The 26,140-nt window shown below is 42.9% G+C and overlaps 2 protein-coding genes across 3 annotated transcripts in view; one reads left to right on the top strand and one right to left on the bottom strand.

Annotated features, from left to right (window-relative positions):
- Positions 1-19,593, top strand: part of mtmr7b (myotubularin related protein 7b) — a 215,172-nt gene extending 195,579 nt beyond the window's left edge. The window contains exons 12-14 of the mRNA XM_085970693.1: positions 46-180; positions 2,044-2,170; positions 17,965-19,593. Of these exons, the coding sequence (XP_085826819.1) occupies positions 46-180; positions 2,044-2,170; positions 17,965-18,324 (622 nt within the window). The 3' untranslated portion in view covers positions 18,325-19,593. The remainder of the gene's footprint in view (positions 1-45; positions 181-2,043; positions 2,171-17,964) is intronic.
- Positions 19,594-19,694: 101 nt separating this feature from the next.
- Positions 19,695-26,140, bottom strand: part of vps37a (VPS37A subunit of ESCRT-I) — a 59,947-nt gene continuing 53,501 nt past the window's right edge. For both annotated transcript variants that reach the window (XR_015074220.1, XM_085970708.1), the window contains 2 exons: positions 24,508-24,585; positions 19,695-20,730 (listed from right to left, as the gene is read on the bottom strand). Coding sequence is in view for 1 of the 2 variants with exons in the window: in XM_085970708.1 (XP_085826834.1) it covers positions 24,508-24,585 (78 nt within the window). In the remaining variant the exon portion in view is untranslated. The remainder of the gene's footprint in view (positions 20,731-24,507; positions 24,586-26,140) is intronic.

Raw genomic sequence — 26,140 nt, 5'->3', positions numbered from 1 at the left:
AGTGGTGGATGTGTTCTGTTTTGTTATAATTGTTTTTTGTGGCAGAATTCAGGAGAAAACTCATTCACTGTGGCCTCATCTGTGGAAGAACCATGTAGATTACAAGAATCCCCTCTACAGGCAAGACCACAGTCAGACTCAGGGAGTCCTGAGGCCACATACAGCTCCATCTAACTTCAGGTTGGTATACTGGCTTTATATTCAATTAGATCATACCTCATTATTACCTTACAGCCCCTCCCATATGGGCAAATTAGAAAGAACGAACTTGCATTTATATAGTGCCGTTCATGTCCTCAGATCGTCCCAAGAACTTTACAGCTAGTGAATTACTTTTGAATTATAGTTACTTTTTTTTAAGGCAAACATGGCAGACAATTTATGCATATCAAGGTCCCACAAACAGCAGTGTGAAGAATGACCAGTCAATCTAATTTTAGTGGTGTTGGGTAAGGAATAAAAATTGGCCAAGAAAACAGGAGAACTCGCCTGCTCTTCTTCAAAGTGTTATGGTATCTTTTATGTCCACCCGAGGAGAGGGAAGATAAGTCCTTTGTTTAACGTCTCATTCGAACAATGGCACCTCTGACAGTGCTGGACTGAAGTGTCAGCCTAGATTACTTGTTTAAGTCCTGGAGTGGGGCTTGAACCCATGACCTTCTGACTTAGACGCAAGAGTGCTATCACTTAGAATTATTAGAAATATTGAAGTATTGAATATTCAAAGTCCATGACACAATTAGCGATGTTCAGTAATCTCTATCACAGATTGCTAGCCTTTCTAACATAATTGGGTAGTTTGTATAAATTTTTGATCTCAGGGCATGAAACCAAATTTGTAAAATCTACCCTAATGTGTTGTTAGGTCTCAATTACTGGGTACAAGTCCAAAATCACCTTCCAGTCCCTCTACCCAGTGGCCATTATTGACTCTTGACAATGAGTGTTGGCAAATTGCAGGGCCTCAGAGACCAGTTTATCTATCCTGTCCTCACCCATTAACATATAATGTGGTCATTGTATAGCGATTGGGAACCCCAGGCAATTTCCCCCTCCCTAACCCAGGCATGCTGAGGCCAATTGTAGCACTCCTAACTGTTGTTGTGGCTGAGATCCACTCGATCTGCACAGACAAGGGATTAAACATGGGACCGAGATGGTCCATGTAGTTCAACTCCTCACTGAATACATTCGGGGAGCTAAGTTTACACTTTATAAGTAAAATGTTAAGTTAAAACTAGTACATAAAAATGGTGAATGGGAGTAAGGAAGATAGAGAAAATAATGGAAGAAATGAGACGGAACAGTTTTCTGTAACTTTGTATTTAGATTTTTTAAAGATGTATTTGCTATTACAATTATAAAGCTATTCCTGACATTCTTGTAGCATTCTTGCAGCATGCTTGAAGATTGCATTTTATGAACAAAATCCCACAAAGTGCAGAATTCCCAGGATTTTCTCTAGTCTAGAGTTTTATTTAACAATGTATCTTTTCATCCACTTCATAGAATCTACTTATAGAAAAACTATTCTTCAGAACTGTTGCTGCTGAGAACAAAGTTTTTATATCTGTTCTTGGTTTCATAACCATTAATTTTCCCACTTTATCCAGATGTAAATTTTGAGCTAATGTGGAAAATAGAACATGATTACAGATGAATAGACTGAAGATTTTCCATCATTTAGGTTTTGTGCTCATGTGAAGCAACTTGCATTTTTGTAGCGGCTTTAACATAATAAATGTCCTGACGTTATATAGGAGAGGACATCAAGCATGAATAGTAGGAGAGATGACCGTAAACATGTAGGATTTTGCAGTTGAGAGGGAGATATGGTATAATTTAGCACAATCACATTGTTTTCTTGTACAAAATTATTATTCCAACTCAAAAGTATTTTCTTCAAACCAGATTAACCTCTGTGCAACATGACTTCAAAGTACTAATTTTCTCCCTCATTATTTCACAGGTCAAAAGCTTAAGTTTGACTCAATTAGTTACAGACATATAGAAATCCTAACTAAAAGGTCCTGTTTCAAGTAGGTTTTGGAGGAGCATGTACAACCGGTTTGAAAAAGGAATGCATCCTCGACAGTCTACTACAGAATTCTTGATGGCTGTGAAGGAGGAGACTCAGCAGCTGGAAGAAGAACTTGAAATGCTAGAGGAGGTAATTTTTTTCTTAACTGATAAGGTACCACAGAAGAGATTTACGGCAAAGATAATGGCACATGGAATTAAGGGAATGTAGCTAAATGGATAGAGAGATGGCTGGAGGGCAGAAGGCAATAGTTAGGAGAAAAAGTTCTCTGACTGAAAAGGTACGGTGAGTTGTTTCACCGGACTCTCTATTGGGGTCACTCATTTAAAATAAATGATCTGGAGTTAAGAATTGAGGGAACAATAAAGAAATTTGCTGATGGGGGAGGTGGGGTGGTTAGCAAATTGTAGCAACGATTGTGAAAGACTGTAGGCAAACACTGATAGGCCAGCAGGATAGGTAGATGGATTTCAATGTAAATCAAAATGTAACATCATGTTTTTTGGAATTACACAGAATTTACACCACAGAAACAGGCCATACGGCCCAACGGGTCCATGCCGGTGTTTATGCTTCACATTTTTTGTGAACACATTCCTTGCTAGGGTACTGTTTCAAGGGGGCTGGTCACCCTCTGGTACCTCAATCAAGTGGTCATTATTCATGTGTGAACCGTAACAGGCTGAGTGTTAGCAGGAATTAAAAATAAGGAAAGGAAATACACCTTAATAAATGCTAATATAGGAACACGAGTAGGCCACTCAGCCCCTTGAGCCTGTTCCACAATTCAGTTAGATCATGGCTGATCTGTATCTTAACTCTGTCTACCCACCTTGGTTCTGTAACCCTTAATCCCCTTGTCTAACAAAAATCTATCACTCAGTTTTGACATTTTCAATTGACCTAGCCTCAACAGCTTTTTGGGGGAGGGAGAGCCAGATTTCCACTATCCTTTCCTTTTGTTTCTCTCTCACACCTGGCAGCTATCTTTTGCCCTGCCAGTACACTTTACACCTAATCCCAGCCTATTACCATCTCGTCTAGCTTCTAATCTCTTTTACTTCTTTTGTTTCTTTTATTCTTTTGTCCGATCGCAGCCCTGCCTTCGATCTAGTTTCTTTTCTTTCCAGTTTTGAAGAAGGGTCCAACCCGAAACGTCAACTCAAATTTCTCTCCACGGATGTTGCCTGACCTGCTGAGTTTTTCCAGCATTTTCTGTTGTTATTCCACTATCCTTTATGTGAAGTACTTTCTGACATCACCGCTGAACAGTCTAGTTCTAATTTTAAGGTTATGCCCCCTTATTCTGGACTCCCTCACCAGAGGAAATAATTTCTCTCTATTTGCGCTAACAAATCCTTTAATCATCTTAAACACCTGAATTAGATCACCCCTTAATCCTCTATATTCAAGGGAATACAAGTCTCATCTATGCAACCTGTCCTCATAATTTAACCCTTTTAGCCCCGGTATCATTCTGGTGAATTTGCGCTGCACCCACTCCAAGGCCAGTATATCCTTTCTGAAGTGCGGTGCCCAGAACTGAATGCAGTACTTCAGATGGGGTCTAAACAGAGCTCTGTTCAGCTGTAACATAAATTCCACCCCTTTATATTCCAGCCCTCTTGATATAAAGGCCAACATTCCATTAGCCTTTTAAATTATTTTTTGTACCTGTCCACTCGCTTTTAGTGATTTCTGTACTTGGACCCCTAAATCTCTCTGCTCATCCACAGTTCCTCGCGTCTCACCATTTAGACAATACTCTTGAGCTATCTTTCTTAGGTCCAAAGTGGATGACCTCACACTTCCCCACACTGAATTCCATCTGCCACATTTTGCCCACTCACTTGAACTATCAATGTCCCTATCAATATTTTAAATGAAAGTTAGAACTTGCATTTATATGGAGCGCAGGAGTTCCAATTAGCCCACACCTTTTCTATGGGGGCTAAATTGGGTCGTGTAGCACCATTTTTGTAGGCGCTACGCTTCCAACGAGAAGTGTGCAGGACGCCATCTTGGTAAAGTGGTTTGTGCGCATGTGCCTAACCACTGTCAGCAGAATGCAGAGCAGTGAGCGGATGACACGAATCAGTGTGTAACGCTGATTTGAAGCCACTGCTGCCATTTTCCAACTCCACACTCTAGCCAACGTCCGTCTTAACCTCGCACAGCTGAACATGATGTTAAACGGAATGAAAGTTCCCCCACCAACACTATTTAAAGGGATCATGAAGTAATTACAGGTTAGCTGCTGGATTATTTCTTCTGGCTGCTGGTGCAATTGTACGTGTTTTTGCTGCTTTTCTATACTTGGCAGTTTGTGTAGTCTACAGGGAGTGGTCTGGCTGGTCTTGCAATACACTTTCATGTTATATGAAATATTGTGCTGAAAGAAGTTGCTTCCAGACATGGGTGGCCTAGTAGGACTTCCTTTGGGAACTGAACATGAGAGGAGAATGAAGAGAGGCCACGCAGAGCAGGACAGCCACTAAAAGAGGGAGAAGGAGAAGGGCTCTCAGCAGAAGGCCATATACACCAAGGGTCTTCAGGGAGCAATTCTCTTACCTCAACTTCAGAGAATGACCAATGTGCGAGATGTTTTCGGGTCACAAAAGAAGTCATGAGTGAAATCTGTTAACTGCTGCAGCCACAACTGCAGCTTCAAAGCAGGGCAAGGACAGCATTGCCTGTGGCTCTCATGGTTACAGTGGCTCTTCATTTTTATACGTTTGGCTCCTTCCAGGCTGCTACTGGAGCTAAAAGCCACATCTCGCAATGTGCAGTGCACTGCTGTAGAAGGGAGTTCACTGAGGCTCTCTCTACAAAGAGAAACACATTCTTCTCATTCCCTTTTGCCAGAGACAAGCAGGAGGAGTGAGCATGAGGTTTTGCACTGATTGCAGGCTTCTTCATGGTGCAGGGTGCCATTGACTGCACGCATATTGCCTTGCATGCTCATCTGAACTTGGCCATTTTCATCAACCGAAAGGGATTTCACGCCCTCAATATGCAGCTGGGGTGCGACCACAGGCAGCACATCATGCAGGTGAATGCCTGTTATCTTGGCAGCAGTCTCAATTCATTCTCCGGCAGTCCTTTGTGCCACCTGTATTTGAACAACCACGGCAAGTCAAAAGCTGGCTACTGGGTCACCCCAGGACTCCGGTCAGGAACGCACGCACACGTGCACAACAGACATACACCCCAGAGCCATGTTGTCACAAGGAAAATTATAGAGCACAGCATCGACGTCCTCAAGCAACGCTTCCACTGTCTGGACACTCTGGAAGAACCCTGCAGTACTGAGCTGAGTGGGTATCAAGGTTTATGGTAGTCATGCTGCACAACCTGGCCATTATGAGGGAACAGACCTTGCCACCACTTATCAGGCAAGAAGCTGAAGAGGAGGAGGAAGTACAACAGGAAGTGGAGGAACAGAAAGGGAGGTTAAAACATAGACAGCCCCTTTCTGTCTAGAATCCACGTGACAAGATTATTCTTGAGCAATACCAATAACCTCAACTAAACCTCCCTGCTCGCCAACAGTCTCACCACACTCCTTACCTTTCCTCTATCACTGATCATCACATTGTCCTATTTCTGACACACAAAATAAAAACTACTAGAAAATGCACATTCAAATCCAATTTTATAAATTCACTCATTAAATAATGCTTGCAAAGTTACTAATCACCCTTGTGCATTCCCTTCGTGCCTTTGCCTATCCTAGTGCTTCTACAAGGTGCTTCCCCATTGGCTGCAGCATGGGTGGCGGAAGGCTGCTGACCTTCAATTGAGGAGACTGCAGATGGCCTTGGAGGATGATCTTGAGCAGCTCTTTGCCTAGAGGGCCCAGCTTCAGACTGCGCCATCTCGCCCAGGGCTGCAGCAGTCTCGGCTGGCTGGCTGACAGGTTTCAGGAAGGGCACTGCGGAGGGGCAGGGATGGGAGCAGGAATACTGTCATCCTGAGAGAGCACAGCAGGTACCTGTTCCATTGAGCCTCTACCACTCTCCCAGGGCGGCGCCTCCACAATCCTGCTGATCTGTTGGAGAACAGATTGATGGACTGCTGTGATACCCTGGAAGCCCCTTTGAACAGTGGTATCTGGAGCCATGGTGGCAGCAGTCTGAGCTTGCAGGGCAGAATTCTAAGATTCCAATCCAGCACTCAGACCATTGATGCAAGTTGTGACATCTGCCATCAGATGCTGTATTATGGTGGGTTCCACAGGTGTGCTGATGGAGGTGACCACCTGTTCTGTGTTTGAAAGGATGGGCACCAAGCTCTGTGCAAAGCCCTGTGCCAAATTGGTGCTGGACCCCTCCATGCTCCTTGACATTCTGTGCAGGCTTTCTGGCAGGCTTTTCAGTGCACCAAGCATTTGGTTATGTACACCCATCAGACTTCTTCTGTAGCCTGGCCCATCGAAGTCCTCATCTGAACCATCTGCAGCAGAACTAGTGTGCGACCTCGCCCTTTGGCAAGTTGGCACCAGTGCTAGCATTTCCCCCCGCCGTGGCTCCTGCGCACTTGTGCACGGTGTCTTAGCACGTGCACGTCACTCCTCTATTCAAGCCTCTAAAATACCCACATTATCAGTCTCTGAGCTGGTGACTGCAAGAGTAAGTTCGAGTTACGGTATCTCTTCATCTTTACTTTTTTCTTTCTCCTCTGACTGGGGGGGGATCCAGTTCTGGGTATCTGAAATGAAAAAGGGATAAGAGTTGGGTTGCGGTGAGGGGAGAGGAGAAAGTAAGAAGTGTGTGCTTACACCATCTGCAGCTTGTGAGTCAGAAGAGATTGAGGGATGAGGGAGAAGTGGTAAGAGAGGAGGAGGATTAGGTATGTAGATACCCTCCTCATCGATCCCTCTAGCACCGCCAGTGGCCACAACCTCAACGATGGCAAGCACGGTCTCCTCCATAGGGGGGTAAGGTGCACAAAGGATTGGGAGAGATCGATGGCACTAGAGTAAGAAATAGTTCGGTATTAGGTGGGGTCAGACTAAGAGAGAATACAAGAAGGTCTAAGATAGGTTTACAATGCATGTGTGTGAATGCACAAAGTGTGGTAAATAAGATTGGTGAGCTGCAGGCGCAAATAGATACATGGGAATATGATGTCATGGTGATAATGGAGATCTGGCTCAAAAAAGGGTACTAAATATTAAGAACATAAGAAATAGGAACAGGAGTAGGCCATACGGCCCCTGGAGCCTGCTTTTTAAAAAATTCATTCATGGGATGTGGGTGTCGCTGGCAAGGCCAGCATTTATTGCCCATCCCTAGTTACCCTTGAGAAGGTGGTGGTGAGCCACCTTCTTGAACCGCTGCAGTCCGTGTGATGAAGGTACTCCCAGAGTATGGTTAGGGAGGGAGATCCAGGGTTTTGACCCCGCGACGATGAAAAAACGGCGATATACTTCCAAGTCAGGATGGTGTGTGACTTGGAGGGGAACTTGGAGGTGGTGGTGTTCCCATGCGCCTGCTGCTATTGTCCTTCCAGGTGGTAGAGGTTGTGAGTTTGGGAGGTGTTGCCGAAGAAGCCATGGCGAGTTGCTGCAGTGCATCTTGTAGATGGTGCACACTGCAGCCACGGTACGCTGGTGGTGGAGAGAGTGAATGTTTAAGGTGGTGGATGGGGTACCAATCAAGCGAGCTGCTTTGTCCTGGATGGTGTCAAGCTTCTTGAGTATTGTTGGAGCTGCACTCATCCAGGCAAGTGGAGAGTATTCCATCACACATCTGACTTGTGCCTTGTAGATGGTGGAAAGGCTTTGGGGAGTCAGGTGGTGAGACAGTCACTGCAGAATACCCAGTCTCTGACCTGCTCTTGTTGCCACAGTATTTTTGTGGCTGGTCCAGTTAAGTTTCTGGTCAATGGTAACCCCCAGGATATTGATGGTGCGGGATTCGGCGATGGTAATGCCATTGAATGTCAAGGGGCGGTGGTTAGATGCACACTTTTTGGTGATAGTCATTGTCTGGCACTTGTGTGGCGCGAATGTTACCTGCCACTTATCAGCCCAAGCCTGAATGTCATCCAGGCCTTGCTGCATGTGGGCATGGACTGCTTCATTATCTGAGGAGTTGTGAATGGCACTGAACATTGTGCAGTCATCAGCGAACATCTCCACTTCTGACCTTATGATGGAGGGAAGGTCATTGATGAAGCAGCTGAAGATGGTTGGGCCTGGGACACTGCCCTGAGGAACTGCTGCAGTGATGCCCTGGGGCTGTGATGATTGACCCCCAACCACCACAACCATCTTTCTTTGTAAGAAATCACACAACACCAGGTTATAGTCCAACAGCTTTATTTGAAATCACAAGCTTTCGGAGCGCTGCTCCTTCTTCAGGTGAAGAAGGAGCAGCGCTCCGAAAGCTTGTGATTTCAAATAAAGCTGTTGGACTATAACCTGGTGTTGTGTGATTTCTTACATTTGTCCACCCCAGTCCAACTCCGGCATCTCCACACCATGGCATCTTTCTTTGTGCTAGGTATGACTCTAACCAGAGGAGAGTTTTCCCCCCGATTCCCATTGATTTCAGTTTTACTAGGGCTCCTTGATGCCAGACTCAGTCAAATGCTGCCTTCATGTCAAGGGCAGTCACTCTAACCTCACCTCTGGAATTCAGCTCCTTTGTCCATGTTTGGACCAAGGCTGTAATGAGGTCTGGAGCGGAGTGGTCCTGGTGGAACCCAAACTGGGCATCAGTGAGCAGGTTATTGGTAAGTAAGTGTCGCTTGATAGCACTGTCGACGACACCATCCATCACTTTGCTGATGATTGAGAGTAGACTGATGGGGCAGTAATTGGCCAGATTGGATTTGTCCTGCTTTTTGTGGACAGGACATACCTGGGCAGTTTTCCACATTGTCGGATAGATGCCAGTGTTATAGCTGTATGGAACAGCTTGGCTAGAGGCGCGGCTAGTTCTGGAGCACAAGTCTTCAGCATGACAGCTGGGATGTTGTTGGGGCCCACAGCCTTTGCTGCATCCAGTGTGCTCAGCCATTTCTTGATATCACGTGGAGTGAATCGAATTGGCTGAAGACTGGTTTCTGTGGTGGTGGGGACCGCAGGAGGAGGCCGATATGGATCATCCACTCCGCACTTCTGGCTCAAGATGGTTGCAAATGCTTTGTCTTTTGCACTCATATGCTGGGCATCCATTGAGGATGAGGATATTCATAGATTCTCCTCCTCCCGTTAGTTGTTTAATGGTCCACCACCATTCACGACTGGATGTGGCAGGACTACAGAGCTTTGATCTGATCCATTGACTGTGGGATCGCTTAGCTTTCTCTATAGCATGCTACTTCCACTTTTTAGCATGGATATGAAATTGGCTAAGTGACAGGAAACTGAATAGTGGTGAATGGTTGTTTATTGGACTGGAGGAAGGTACACAGTGGTGTTCCCCAGAGGTTGCTACCAGAACCACTGCTTTTCTTGACATATATTAATGACTTGGATGTGGGTGTACAGGGCACAATTTCAAAATTTTCAGATGACACAAAACTTGGAAGTATAGTGAAAAGTGAGCAGGATAGTGATAGACTTCAAGAGGACATAGACAGGCTGGTGGAATGGGCAGACACGTGGCAGATGAAATTTATCGCAGAAAAGTGTGAAGTGATACATTTTGGTAGGAAGAACAAGGAGAGGCAATATAAACTAAAGGGTACAATTCTAAAGGGGGTGCATGAACAGAGAGACCTGGGGGTATATCTGCACAAATCGTTGAAGGTGGCAGGACAGGTTGAGAAAGCGGTTAAAAAAAGCATACGGGATCCTGGGCTTCATAAATAGAGGCATAGAGTACAAAAGCAAGGAAGTTACGATGAACCTTTATAAAACACTGGTACGGCCTCAACTGGAGTATTGTGTCCAATTCTGGGCACCGCACTTTAGGAAGGATGTGAAGGCCTTAGAGAGGGTGCAGAAAAGATTTACAAGAATGATTCCAGGGATGAGGGACTTCAGTTATGTGGATAGACTGGAGTTGTTCTCCTTATAGCAGAGAAGGTTGAGAGGAGATTTGATAGAGGTGTTCAGAATCATGAGGGGTCTGGACAGAGTAGATAGAAACTGTTCCCATTGGCAGAAGGGTCAAGAACCAGAGGACACAGATTTAAGGTGATTGGCAGAAGAACCAAAGGCGATATGAGGAAAAGCTTTTTTATGCAGCGAGTGATTAGGATCTGGAATGCACTGCCTGAAAGGGTGGTGGAGGCAGATTCAATCATGGCTTTCAAAAGGGAATTGGATAAGTACCAGAAGGGGAAAAATTTGCAGGGAAAGGGCAGGGGAGTGGGACTAGCTGAAGTGCTCTTGCAGAGAGCTGGCACGGGCTCAAAGGGCAAATGGCCTCCTTCTGTGCTGTAACCATTCTGTGCTGCTAAAATGTGCAGGCGCACTTGTCCTCCTGCAGTTCTTTGAGTGTCATTGAGTGTTGTGAAATATGTTTGGATGATATGGCTGTCATGGTTGATTCACTGCCAGTCTATGCGAGTTGTAAGTGCGAGGCTTGCTACAGTACTAAGTCTATGAGGGTGAGGTAAACCATATGAATTGAAGGGTTGAGTACTGATTGATAGATTGTTAGTAGGTGGGTGATGGGGTGTCATGAATTGAGCAGTGGATGAGGCTATTGGCACAGCTGGTAGGATATGCCATTTGAGGTTTCAACTCGCTCACCTTGACAACTCATGTCAGATCATTAAACTTCTTCCTGCACTGCATCAATTATCTTGGACCAACACTTCTGGCATTGACCTTCACTGCTACTTCTTTCCACTGCCTCGTGAGCATGTGCCTTGAGGGGCTCCTGCAGATACAGGATCTCTCTCCTCCTGTCTATATCGTGCACCATGGCCTCCAGTGCGTTATCTGAAAACCTTAGTGCTCACTCGCATATTGAGCCATTCCTCAATATTTTACAGCACAGATCGAGTTCACAAAGGACTCCCACCACTTCTTGCAGCCATAACGCTCATCCCCTTTAAGAGGTGCAGGCCACCTTTAAGTAGCGCTAGCCACCCGCAATATCAGGGCCTCTGCTGATGCGTGCAGCCAATGAACAGTGCAGGTAGCGCTGGCTACACACAGAAATCATTTAAAAGAGCATGCAGCACAATCATGTACGACAATCCCCACACCCGTTTTTGGGGGTTATCATATTTAACCCCTACAGGTCATGGGTCAAAGTTTTAATGTATAATTTTGGATCTGATATGCCCAATCCACCCCTCGATTTGTCCCTCTGCATTTTAGTTAAATTTAATCCAGAGTCTTTCTCCTAGAGCAAGTTCAGGAACCTCTGTCTGATATTCTTTAACCAGTGTGCCTGCACCTCCAGGGAAATCATATAAAAAAATGTAGCACAGCCTGACATTTATGTTCATCTTTGGACCGTTCACTTTACCTGGTAATGAGAATGAGAACAATGAAATGGCTTTAATTTTGGCTTTTTTCAATCTGTTTTACCTCAAATTTTGAGTTTGCTGCTGGCACTGGTGCCCATGATTGTGAATGCACTTAAAGTGCTGCTTCCCTACCCTGGTCAAACTCCAGGCCATCATTTTTAATATGGTCCCCTTTACTGCTAAGATCAGATAGTGAAAGCAACTAAAAATTTGGAAGTCATCTGACTCAGCTATGCCAAGATCCACAGCATTAGTTTGCAGTCAAATAATCTGCCAACTTATTATTAGGAAAGACTTGGGTGATTCAGGCTTCAAAGGAGGCCTCTAAGAGAAAACCTTACCAGGATATTTAAAATTGTAAACTGTTAGATGAGGCAGAAAAACAATCAAGGGAGAAATCAGAAACTCAATGAGGTACTTATTTTAAAGATTCATGACTAATCACTAGTGTGGCCCAGAAGATGACAGGGCAAAATTATAAGCCACTTTTTTTTTAATGTTCTTTTTGGTGAAGACGTTTCTTGCTGGCATACTGTTTCAAGGGGGGCTGGTCACCCTCTGGTACCTCAATCAAGTGGCCATTATTCATGTGTGAACCTTAATACGGAGTGTTAACATGATATTTGACCGTGGTTGGCATTACTGTCAACTTGACTTTATCCTTACCTGAAGTCCAGCAGTGTTACAGGGGGATAAACAAGAGCGACAGCCTGGCTGACTTTCTCTTAATTGCACCGAGAACAATTCTAGCACCCCTACTGTTGGCCTGATAAGCAAACTAACTCAGCACATTTAACCTTTGCCTCCAATTTCCACCCTTCCCTCACCTTCACATGGTCCATCTCTGACTCTTCCCTTCTCTTCCTTGACTTCTCCACCTCCATCTCTGGGGATAGGTTATTGACCAACATTCACTACAAGCCCACTGACTCCCACAGCTACATGGACTACACTTCCTCCCACCCTGCCTCCTGTAAGGACTCTATTCCATTCTCCCAGTTGCTCCGACAATGCCACCTTCCACACCAGTGCTTCCGACATGTCTTCCTTTTTCCTCAACCGAGGATTCCCCTCTACCGTGGTTGACACAGCCCGCGACCGTGTCCGTTCTATCGCCCGCACTTCTGCCCTCACCCCTGCCCCTCCCTCCCGGAACCACGATAGGGTTCCCCTTGTCCTCACCTTTCACCCCACCAGCCTCCACATTCAACGGATCATCCTCCGCCATTTCCGCCACCGCCAAAGTGATCCCACCACCAAACGCATCTTCCCCTCCCCCCCTTTCAGCATTCCGTAGGGACCGCTCCTTCCCAGACACCCTAGTCCACTCCTATCACCCCCAGCTCCCCATCCCCTTCGCCTGGCACCTTCCCGTGCAAGCGCAGGAGATGTGACACCTGCCCTTATATCTCCCCCCTTCCCACTGTCCAGGGCCCCAAACACCCCTTCCAGGTGAAACAGCGATTTACTTGTACTGCTTGCAATCTAGTATACTGTATTTGCTGCTCACGATGTGGTCGCCTCTACATTGGGGAGACCAAACGCAGATTGGGTGACCGCTTTGTGGAACACCTCCGTTCAGTCCGTAAGGGTGACCCCGAGCTTCCAGTCGCCTATCGTTTTAATTCACCGCCCCATTCCCACTCAGACCTCACCGTCCTCGGCCTCTTGCATTGTTCCACGGAAGCTCACCGTAAACTCGAGGAACAGCACCTCATCTTCCAATTAGGCACTTTACAGCCTTCCGGACTCAATATCGAGTTCAACAATTTCAGATCATAACCTCGGCCCCTATTACATTTTTACTTATATTTTTTATCCACACCTTTGTTTTGGCCTTTCCCACCCCCTTTCTTTTTTGTTCTCTCTCTCCCCCACATGGCAACTGTCTCCCATTCTGCCAGCGCATTTCACACCTAATTTAGAGCCGTCTTTTGTCTCCACTAGTCCTATCACCATCTCGTCTCGTTTTGAATACCTCTTAATGTCTCTTCTCTTGTTCTCTCCCAGCCTGGCCTCTTAATCTATTTCATTTCCTGTGCTTCTTTAGTCTTGACAAAGGGTTTTCACCCGAAACGTTGACTCTATTTTCTCTCCACGGATGTTGCCTGGCCTGCTGAGGTTTTTCCAGCATTTTCTGTTGTTATTTCAGCACATTTAACCCTGGCTCGTTCTCGTCTGCACAGCTCAACTGCTCACAGGGTACACTTACTTAGTCATCCAGTGTGCCTCAGCCACTTTTAAGAGGTTTTTGCATTGTTACTCTACTTGTGATTGAAGAGTAAGTGGCTCCAAGCTTATGCTTAGTGGTTGTAGTTCAATGCTTAGTGGTTGTAGTTCAAAGTAACAGCAAGGGAATTAAAGATCAACCATGTTGTGAATTGGGGTTGGGTGGTGCCATAATGGTGGTTTGGCAGTTGCCATGATTAATCTTTTAAAAAAAATTAAGACATTAATTAAGGCTGACGTTCCGTCAGTTTGATTTTCGGCGAGACTGGATGTTGTATTACTCTCTGCAATAGTCCAGCTCTTATTACTTGCCCTTCCCGTTTCTAGTATTCTACAGCTGTGACGGAGATGGAACCCACTACTTATATTAATTGGGGTTGTCATTTGTCACTGCCTCTCTTGGCTAGCTATTTTGCACAGGCTGCTGTTCTTTCTTCGGTGTACAGGTTGCAGCCAAAACATTTTCCCCAAAGACATCGCCTTGTGTTGCAAGCTTTTTTTTTTTAAAAAGAGATGCAAGAGAATGCTTAGTCAGCAAGTGGAATTCAGGCAGCTTAATTCACAAGTATTTCATGATGTGTCACGCTTGTATTAATAGTTGTCACTTATTTGCTTTTCAATAACTTTTATGTGGCTATTTAAAGCTTGATTGGTAATGGTAGAACTTGTTTGTATCATTCAGAAATCAGTGCAGTACCTGTGGAAGAAAAGGGTTGTGTGGTCCAGGGGCAGCGGAAACTGCACTGATCAGGGTGGAAGCTGAGTCCACATTGTCTACCACCCCGTCCCCCAAGTTTCTCAGATATCCATTCCCCTTTCCTCACTCGTACTCGAATTTAAGCTTCATCACAGCTTCCCTTATTCTCTGCATTCACTGCCCTTCTGTCTTCTATAAACTCTCCTTCCATTTAAACTCTTCTCATTCACATCTTCCACCCCCCGACTTCGACATCTCCCGTGACCTCTCTTCACCTGTGGTCTTCATCACCTGACAAGACCATGTCCAGCCACTTCCTTGCATCCCTCACCACCCACATCCCACTATTCCCTTCCAACCACACCTCCTTCTGCATCTGCTCCTGGAAAAAAACTCTCCCTCAAATCACTTAACTGTACTTTCAAAACCTAACTACCTAGCCTTCAGTCTTCCATTCATCACAATACTTCTCCAGCTGTCAATTTGCTCAACCACTCCATCATTGACACCCTTGTCCCCAGGAAAACCTTCACCGTCTCCCATCTTGGTCGTTACCCCAGGTGTGGCCCCTATCGCAACAACAACTTGCATTTTAGTGCCTTTAATGTAGGAAAATGTCCCAAATGTTTCACAGGAGTGTAATTAGGCAAAAATTGACAGCGAGCTAAAGATGATATTTGGATGGGGCACAAAAGCTTGGTCAAAGAGGTAGGTTTAAGGTAGGCCCAATACGCTGGAATTCCCTCCCTAAACCTTTCTGCCTCTCTTTTCCTTTTAAAACGTTCCTTAAAACACACCTCTTTGACCAAGCTTTTGGTCATCTGTCCTAATTATTTCCTTATGAATTTGGGGAGGGCTAACAAGGCAACAGAAAACACAATAAATGGTAGGACACTGAGAAGTGCAGAGGATCAGAAGGACCTCGGAGTGCATGTCAACGGATCCCTGAAGGTAGCAGGACAGGTAGATAAGGTGGTTAAGAAGGCATATGGGATACTTGCCTTTATTAGCTGAGGCATAGAATATAAGAGCAGGGAGGTTATGTTTGAACTGTATAAAACACTAGTTAGGCCGCAGCTAGAATACTACATGCAGTTCTGATCACCACATTACAGGAAGGATGTGATTGCATTAAAGAGGGTACAGAGGAGATTTATGAGGATGTTGCCTGGGCTGGGGAATTTTAGCTATGAGGAAAGATTGGATAGGCTGGGGTTGTTTTCTTTGGAACAGAGGAGGCTGAGAGGAGACCTAATTGAGGTGTATAAAATTATGAGGGGCCTAGATAGAGTAGATAGGAAGGACCCATTTCCCTTAGCACAAGGGTCAATAACCAAAGGACATAGATTTAAAGTAATTGGTAGGTTTAGAGGGGATTTGAGGAGCAATTTTTTCACCCAGAGGGTGGTGGGGGTCTGGAACTCACTGCCTGAATAAGGGTGGTAGAGGCAGAAACCCTCATCACATTTAAAAAGTACTTGGATATGTACTTGAAGTGCCGTAACTTACAAGGATACGGACCAAGTGCTGGAAAGTGGGATTAGGGTGGACAGCTCTTTGTCAGCCGGCACTGACGAGATGGGCCGAATGTCGTCCTGTGCTGTAAATTTTGATGATTCTATGATTATGTGGCTTGGTGTCAAATTTTGTTTGATAACGCTCCTGTGAATGTTTTACCACGTTAAAAAGCACTATATAAATGCAAGTTTAAAAAATAATTCATTCACGGGTGTGGATGTCACCGGCAAGGCCAGCATTTATTGCCCATCCCTAATTGCCCTCGAGATGTTGGTGGTGAGTCGCCTTCTTGAATACAACTGAGTAGTTTGCTAGGCCATTTCAGCGGGCAGTTAAGAGTCAACAATAAGTTGTTGTTGTTGTTAAGGAGAGGGGACAAGTTTAGGGAGATGGGGGTGAAGAGAGTGGGAGATACAAAAGAGGCCAGAGTTGGAGGGACAGAGTTCTTAGAGGGTTGTAGGGCTGGAGGAAGTTACAGAACTGGGAAGAGGCAAGGCCATGGAGGGACTTGAGCAAGATGATGAGAATTTTAAAAGCAAAGCATTAGTGGACCGGGATCCAATATAGTACAGCGAGCACAGGGCTGATGTGTGACCGGGACTTGGTGTGAGTTAGGATACAGGCAGCAGAGTTTTGGATGAGTTCAAGTTCATGGAGGGTGAAAGATTCGAGGGCAGCAAGGAGAGCATTGGAATAGTCGAGTCTGGAGGTAAACAATGGATTAGTGTTGCAGCAGATGGGCTGAGGCAGGGGTGGAGATGAGCGGAGGTGGAAGTAGGCGGTCTTTGTGATAATGTGGGGTTGGAAGCTTAGCTCGATGGGCGGCGCAGACACGATGGGCCGAAGGGCCTCTTTCTGTGCTGTAAAACTCTATGACTCTATGAAATGTGACACTGAGGTTTAAAACAGTCTGGTTCAGCCAGAGCTGTTGGCCAGAAAAGGGGGATGGAATCAGTGGCGAAGTAGATTTTGTGGCAGGTGCCAAAGACAATGGCTTCAGTCTTCCCCATGTTTAATTGGAGGAAATTGCAGCTCATCCAGGAGTGGATGTCTGACAACACAGAAGTAGTAGAGTCGTCGAGAGAGGTGGTGGTGGTGATGTAGATCTGGGTGTCAGTGTACATGTGGCACCTGATGTCACGTCTTTGGATAATGTTGCCGAAGGGTAGTATGGAAGGGAGAAATAGGAGGAGCCAAGGTTAGATTCTTGGGGGACTCTCGAGGCATCAGTGTGGGGATGGGAAGAGAAGCCATTGCAGGAGATTTTCAGGCTATGACTGGATAGGCAAGTGTGGAACCAGGCAAGGGCAGTCTCACCCAGCTGGACAGTGAGGAGAGGCATTGCAGCAGGATGATGTGCTCAACCATGTCAAAGGCTGCAGAAAGGGAGAGAAGGAAGGATGAGGATGGTTAGTGCACCTGTCACATATGATATCATGAGACTTTGATTAGGGCCGGAAACCTGATGGGAGAGATTCAAACATGGAGTTGTGAGAAAGAACGGCATGCATTTGGGAGGCGACAACACATTCAAGGACTTGGGGAGGTCAAAGATGGGGCAGTAGTTTGCAAAGACAGAGGTCAAGGGTGTGTTTTTTGAGGAGGGGAGGGGAGGGGAGGGGTGGTGATGATGGCAGGCTTGAAAGGGAGGGGGACAGTACTGGCAGAGAGGGAACCATTTACAATGTCAGCTAGCACAGAAGCCAGCAAAGGGAAGCTGGGTGGTCAGCAGTTTAGTGGGAATGGGTGTCATGGGCAAAATTAGCTGGGAGAAGGCATGAGGTGATAGGAGAGAAACTAGAGAAAGATGCAAAGTGGGGCTGATTTTAACAAATGTAAGCACCTGGCAAGACCTCTAACCAATCATGAAGTGCACATTGAGAACATACAAGTGTGTTCCATGATTTTCTTTCTATTAACATTCTGTAAAATTGAGCCCAATATTTTTACCATTTTAATTCTTGTGCTTTCATTTGAACAGCTACTTAGTCTCCAATTTAAGTAAAATCTGACATGCAGCTTTGATTATTTTTAACAGAAGTTAGCAAGACTCGATAAATCTCACCTGAAGAACAGAAAAGAGAAAATCAAACTGCCTCACAAACTGGAAATCTCCACTTCTGATCAATCTTTAGCCAACACCCCTCAGGATTACACTGACAATGGAAGACCATTCACTTCTTGCAGCCCTTCACAGGCAGATGAAGATTCAGAAACTACAATTCCAACACATGACATGAAGCATTCAGATACTGATCTTTCTGGCAATAGTGACCAGGAGTCAGGCGTCGCTGACTTGAGCTGCAGATCACCAAGTGGTGGAGACTTCCTCTCTAGTGAAGACAGCAGCAAAAATCTGTCAGAATACCCAGAGGAAGTTGCCTTTGCTGTTGCATGAGAATCTAGTGATACCTGGCTAAAAAGGACTACAATTCATACATAATGGGAACAGAAGATGCATTTTATATTCTTAAATTACATACATGATAAGGCAGATGTAGGTTTTTGGTATAGTTATAATTTATAACTTTAAATTCCACCTCAAATCTTAAATATATAGGATTTGTTATCTATCACTCAGGAGGTAGAAAAAGCTGGACAAGTTACTTTTGGTTAAAAGGGAAGGAAAGCCCAGACTGACTACTTTTTAAATTTAAGTACTCCCCCCACACCCTAGTACTTTTTAAAGAAAGAAAATAAATCTTAAATTTGTGTGATGTAGCCCAAGGGCTTTGACAGTTGTAACATTCCGTGATTGATTTTTAAAAAAAACTTTAGTTTTCCTGCCAGGATTGAGACTCTTGACACGTTTATTTGCTTGCTGGAGTGTTCCAGTGAAGTCAATTACAGATGCATCCTTCACCAGGTCTATTACAAACAGCAGGAGGCACGACTGACCTTATAAAGTCATGCAACTTTGGCCAGCATGCGATTAATTTCTTGGACTCGAGCAGTTCCAAAGTTGTAACTGATGTCACCGGAGTGAACAAGTAGAGGATCCTACTCGAGGGTCTCCATGCTGGCAAGAACATTGAAATTTTCAAAAAAACTATTTAAATTTAGTTTCACTTTTTTTAAAAACAAAAAAAGGAGCAGCTAGAATTTCTCTTTAATTATAACTGGACCAATATCATCTATTACAGTGAGCATATTTGTAGATTTCTCATGCAACCACAGTTGCATAAAAAGGATTAAATGAAATAAACACTAAAAAATGTAGTACTTGTATAGCTGGAAATTTTAGGTTATTGTGCATTTGAGTATTTAAAAACAGACTTTTGGGCAATTATACATTTGGTTTCCTTTTTATATTGTACACTTATGAAATAGTTTCCTCATGACATTGGATGATTTATTAAATTTGTCACCATAACTTCTGAAAAGAAAATTGAGGTAAATTTGCAAAATGTGAATGTTATGAGCCAAAAAACACAGAAGTGCACCACCACCACCACCCATCCACGCCAAAACAAAACTAGCTGATTATTTTAGTTGACTTATTCTATGCCTGTCAAAATAAGACATTTTACAATTGCAATTAAGGCAATTGCTTTGGTGTACAAGTATTTTTCTCCCCTTCCCAATATTCAATAAGTGGCTATTCGTCCCCACTCTTTAGCCTCCCCCCCCCCCCCCGCCACTACCAGTCTCGTGTTTCTCTAATGGCCGAGTGAAGATTAAGAAAACTAAGCAATTATGGGTGCAACAGACTGTGACACAAGGCACAAGTATGCCAACATACTTTAAAAAAAAAAAAAAATTCAGTGCTAAAGAAAGGGTTACTTTACAGCAAGTTTCATGTCCAAAACAAATGCCAATTTATTCTTAACTCATCAAGCCTACAGATACTCATGTATGTTTTAGTAGTTACTCAAAGCAGAATTTTTCTAAGTATCCACTGTGCAAATGCAGTTTCAATGCGAACACTCTGCTCTCTACTTTTGTATTTGCAACTTTTGAACTTACAATGTCCCAAATCAGAAAACTCAACATGCGCAAACACATTGGAGTTGAGATTTTATTCCCTCTTATGAATAGTATGCTGGTAAATATATTTATGCTATTTATGGTTTCTGACAATCCTGTTGTATATCTTAACACATTCTGTAAATAGAAAAATCTGTTGTCACATTACTGCAACACATCATGGTATGCTTAATGTACTAATTAAATACAGAAAAGTGAAGTGTGATGTAGGTTGTGGCATTTCCATATTTCAAGTAAAGTTAATTTAAAAAAAAATCTATGTAGATGGGCTTACTTTGTAAAACATCTGAAGTTGAGTCAGTCATTGTACTTTTATCTTCTGACTATCCTAAATAAGTTATACACATTACCTCAGCACAACCTTTAGACTGCTAGTTGTAATGTACCTATGGAATGCCACAGCAATGTTGAATTCCTAAACTGAAAACTTCAGCTCAATAAATTTCACCAATGATAAAACTAGTTGAAAACATTTCATGAGTAGTAAAGCAACAGTGCAATGATCAGTATTATGTACACGTTAATGCTATAGTTAATACAGGAACTCTATAAAACTATAGTTACTTACAAATTTAATAGTAGTAACTGAGAATATTGGAAACCTAAAAAATACAGGAACAAATTTAGGTAAATTTTAGTTATTTAGAAGTGCATTTTAATACTGAAATTGTGATTTTACAAATATCACTATTTCAAAAAGGTCATGCTGTATAATATTCTTTACATGTATTTTGATACATATGTAATTTTCACTTTGCAGTTTAAATGCATTCCGTCTTGTCCAGAGTGGGCATTTCAATTCATGCCAATTTAAAAACTGTTGAGAGAAAATATATTAATATTAGCAGTGGCAGCAGGTCCAAGAGTGATTTTACCTGTGAGGAATAGATCTAAAATTATTTAAGGACTGCAAAGATACAAACTGTTCCCGAGGTATTGCTAACTTTATGGAACTGAGAAAAATGCAATGGACACTGGGCCTGAATTTACTGTAACTAGAGAATGACTTGCCCGTGCCTATTTATTTTCTATGACCTTTTGCAGTGGAAGTTTTGCTATAAGTTAAAGATCTAAACGGTATGGGCATGTGGGACCTGTGAACAGGGAAAGCAACTGCATGTCTCCTTAACCAATCAGATTGAAGTATTGTTCATGAACAGCGCAGACTCTGAACCAGGAAGTGCAAGTTAGAATATTGAATTCAATCCCAAATCAGATACAGAAAGTGAAATAGAGAGGAAAAGATTGGAATGCGAGAGAAAGACAAAGTTAAAAAATAATTTAATGTTTTAAAAAATCTCCAACAATTAAAATTTGAAGGAATGAGGCTCCACGCTTTGAAAATTAACTTCTTTTTATACGAGAGGTTGTTCGGCAGTAATTAAGACTGATCATCATACTGTTAAAAAGGGTACTTACACTGAAATGGACAAGCCCTAACTTTCTGTGGCGAGTTTAGTCCATATCTACCATGCAAGTGTAAGAACTTCATGAATGTTCAATAAATTTGAATGGGGAGCTAGGCAGCGAGATGTCATTTTTGCACAGTTTACAGAAGAGCAACTTCTGGATTTTTGCATTTAACTGCGCATCTGCCTGAAGTTGATGTCGAATTTGCACATAAATGATGGTGAGTGCGGTTAGCCCCACTGTTACTTTTACAGTAAATTTTGGCCCTTTCAGAAGGATTTGGATCTGTATTGTCACTGGGATTTCAGTGAAATGTAACATTGAGCAAGTGAAAATTATATTACTGGAAAAACACTAAGCAGTACAATAAGCTTTTGTCCTTCTAAACAGGAGTTGTGTACAGACAAGGTGAAAAACACTAGAAAGTATTGGTAATTAAAGGTTTGTCACTAATGGTATATTAGTTGAAGCAATTTGAGTTGAATGAAGAAACATTAAATCGCATTTGCCCAAGTGCAATTTTTTCTAAAATGTATTGGTATTAATAAAACTGAATTAGTGACACACTGGGTCTTACAGCCAACAGAGTAGGTGGCAGAAAATTGCAAAATAGTTACTATGGTAGCAAGGAACCGAAAGAGGGAGATATGGTAAATGGAAGCAGTTTGCTCATCAGAAAAGAGATCTAGGGGATAATGTTCATTAATTTAAAACCTTCAGTCCACTGGCTGCAGTAAAAAAGGGCAAATAAAAAGGTACTAGCAGTGGAACAGGAAGTAGGCCATTCAGCACATTAAGCCTGTTCTGACAATATATTAGATCATGGCTGATCTTTACCTCACCTCCATGTACCCACCTTTGCACCATACCCTTTCATACCCTTACCCAAGAAAAATCTATTAATCTCAGTCTTGAAAATTTCAATTCACCCAACATCCACAGCCTTTTGGGGCAGAGTTCCAGATTTCCACTAGCCTTTGTGAAAAAGTGCTTCCTGATTTCACTCCTAAATGGCCTAGCTAATTTTTAAGGTTATGTCCCCTCGTTCTGGATACTAGAGGAAATTATTTCTCTGACTCTACCCCACCTGTATCATTTTAAACACCTGGATTAGGTTACCCCTCAACTGTCTAAACTTGAGGGAGTACAAACCAAGTATATACAACCTGTCTTCATAACTTAACCCTTTAACATGGAATTAAGGGGAATGTGGCCACAGAAATACAGAAGTGGTTGGAGGGCACAAAACAATGGGTAGATCTAAAAGGAAGCTCCTCATACTGGATAGAAGTAGTGTTCCACAGATGTCTGTGCTAGGGCCATTCTTAGTGACTATATACATAAATGATCTGGACTTCAGAATTCAGGGAACAATATCAAAATTTGATAGCTATACTAAAGTTGTGACAAGTTGTAATGAGGATTTTGAAAGATTGTAGGAAGACGTTGAAAAGCTAGCATGATGGGTAGATAGGTGGCTGGCAGTTCAATGTAGAAAATTATGAAAGGAAGGATATAACAGTAACAAAGGGTGTAGTGAAGATCCACTGGATTGCTACCAGTAATGACTACAACTATGAAGAGAGACTTGAGAAGTCAGGGCTTTTTTTCCAATAGAGCTGAGAAGGTTAAGGAGTCACCCGATCGATACCTTGAAAGTCATAGAAGATTGTGTCAACAATAAAGCATTTTTGTCTTTAAGCTTGTTTTTTTCAGATTTTGTTATTGAGGGCCACAGAACATATAGGGTTACAATCAATTACTACTGTAATAGCTATTTTCTGCAAGCTGTTTTACATTACAGTCTGGTTCACACCACAAGGCAAGGCACAGATATGCGTTTCTGGAAGTCTCAGGTATGCATGGTCAGATGGCTGCCATTGCATGGGGATGGGGTCCAGTCTAACAATTTAAAGTACTTGGCACACATAAATTAAACTGATCAATTCTAAAAATTTATAGGCAACTGACATTCTGGGTTAGTGATTCTTGCTTGACAGATGCAGTGAAGACATAGGCCAGATCTACAAGACGGGGCAGTACCAACAATTCTTTGTTGTCCTCCAGATGGACAACCTCTCGCCAAGTAATTGTAATTATTGGCTACCTCTGCTTAGCTCAGTCAGCCTGTAGTCTACAGCCAGAAGTGTATGCTAGGTTTGACCCCATGTAGCAATTCACCACACAAGAAATGAACATCTGTTTTCAAGGTTCAATGTAGACAGAGGTAGCTTAGGCAGAAGTGCTTTTATTGTTTTGATAGCTCTTGTTATCTTTCACAATAATTATCATTTATTGTAAAAATACTGTTTTGTAGTGGATACTGTTCATTAACCTGTTCTATGTTGTATAAATGACATACTGATTTATAGTTTGAGCCTGGGTCTGATACAAATGTATATTCCGCCTACAAACAAGGAGAACCACGTGGTAGCACGTGACATATTCCAGTACGACAAGAGTTTTCCATTCAATTCCTGGGTCTTGCTATTGTTTACTTAGATATTGGGCACATGCTCGATCCTAGGGGATACAAGGTCTGCTTAAGGGAGTGGTTGGTGACACTGAATCCAAGTAGAATATCTGGTGTAAAATCCATAAATGTAAGTTATAAGATTAATGATGATAGACTGTCCACTGGTCAGAGAGACAATAACATGAAGCTCATATTTAAAATAATAAAACAAGAATTAAATGAGGGAATTAAAAAATCACAGAGGGTGGTCAGAATGTAGAAATCTCTGCCACAAGCAAGGTCTACTAAATTCTTTAAAAAAAAGGAATTATATAGTTGCTTGAAAGAGAGTAATATTAAAGGGTATGCAGAATGAGCAAGAGAGTGGGACTAGAGTAGGTAGAAAAGATTAGAGTCATGTAGAAAAGATTACAGATTTAATAAGCCTAAAGGCCTGTTTCTGTATTGTAACGGTCTATGACTCTATAAACATAATTGGCATATTCAAGATATAGAATGATGCCACATTAGTAAACCATTGTAGATACAAAATTTTAGACCTGTAGGTTTCTGCAAAAGAATGTAAAATGCAGAGTGTGCACCAAAATCTGACCGAAACATTAAAAATACTAGAATACGTTCTCATCAGCTGACCACCAATGATAAAGATTTAGTTTCCACTACCTTAAAATTCTTAGGGGAATTCATGCAATTATATGAAATCCTTACCTATAGTGTATGAAACTGTCCATGTTGTGTCATCAAATGCTGAAGCTTCTCTTCTTTAGCTCGTCTACAGTGAAAAAGCTGATTGAACAAAGAAAACTTTATAAAGACGCAAGTGATAATTTAGGTATAACTTTTAAAACACTCAAGTTGCATATTCTCAAGCAATGAGATCAGAAACAATAAGGTATAAGCCAATTTTCTGCAAGTGTTGGAAATTAAGAGTTAATACCAAAATGGAAACTGGAAGCACTGTGTCCTACAATTATTCTGTACCATTTCCAATTAACAAGTTTAATATTTTTTAAACTACGTATTCAATTTACATACCATGGGGTCACTCGCATCTGTTCACTCCCTCTCTGAGCTCATCTTGCACGTTAGACCCACCTCCTACTCCCCCTCACACCAATTCCACTAAACTGCGGAGCATCTAATTTCCCCTCCTGGACCACATGCCAGCTAACACTGTAAATGGTTTCTTCTCCTTCAGGACTGTCCGCCTCTCTTTCAAAGCCGCCAAGCTACTGGATCCTCCAGAGGTAGCGCACACACGTTGGGGATCAAATTTGGATCTGTTGCATTGCCAGGCAGTGAGAGGAATTCTCATCCTAGTGTTCAAATCTCACCATGGCCTCGCCCCTCCCCATCTCTGTAACCTCCTCCAGCCGACAACCCTCGTAGAACTCTGCCTTTCTCCAATTCTGACCTCTTGCGCATCCCCAATTTCCTTCGCCCCACTATTGGTGGCTGTGTCTTCGGCTGTCTAGTCCCAAAGCTCTGGAATTCATCCTCAAACTTCTCCGCCTCTCCTTCTTTAAGACGCTTCTCAAAACCTAACTCTTTGACCAAGCTTTTGGTCACCTATTCTAATATCTCATATAGCTCGGTGTCAAATTTTGTCTGATAATGCTCCTGTGAAGCACCTTGGCACGTTTTACTAGGTTAAAGGCACTATACAAATGCAAGTTGTTGTTGTACGTCAGAAAAATGTGTGACATTAAGAGACAACACAATCACTATTCATTGGAATCCATTGATCATCAGGATCTACAGCCTTGAATTTGGATGGCAAAACTGTTGCTAAACTGCCCAAAAGAGGTGCTTGAGCTTGATAGCCAACAGGTTTTGAATTCACATGAAGACAGACACATTCTAAAAGCAGATGTCATTCCTGAATACTGTTAAGAAATGGTGTGAACAAAGCAATCACTTTGCAATCTTTTTGCAGTTAGTAAAACCATTGAACATGATTTTAGTTGTGAAGAAAACAAATTGGCAGTGGAGAACTACTTTTCCTGGTGAACTAACAAAAAAAGATGCAATATTAAAATAAGTACTTGACTTTTATAAAATCACGTTCTGGGGATGGGGCAAAACCTCCAATTGCAATTTACAAGAAAATTGGCTGAATTAATTAGTGTGTTAAATGAATGTCCTTTGGTGAGTTAAATGAATGTCCTTTGGTGAAATTTGAAAACGGTGTGTTGGTGAATGACAATGTTACACCACCCACCACCCACCCCCCCCCCCAACCCACCCACTCTCTATGTGTTATGGATTCTGATACATGAGCTTGTCTGCTTGCACTGCCTTCTGTATAGCAGCAAGTGTAAAGGGGATAGTATCACAGGAT

Source organism: Somniosus microcephalus, chromosome 2, assembly GCF_052327205.1.
Source record: "Somniosus microcephalus isolate GS21.2 chromosome 2, FLI_Smic_1.0, whole genome shotgun sequence".
Lineage (NCBI taxonomy): Eukaryota > Metazoa > Chordata > Chondrichthyes > Squaliformes > Somniosidae > Somniosus > Somniosus microcephalus.
The sequence above is the reverse complement of the archived record's forward strand: the minus strand, read 5'-3'. Positions and strand labels throughout refer to the sequence as shown.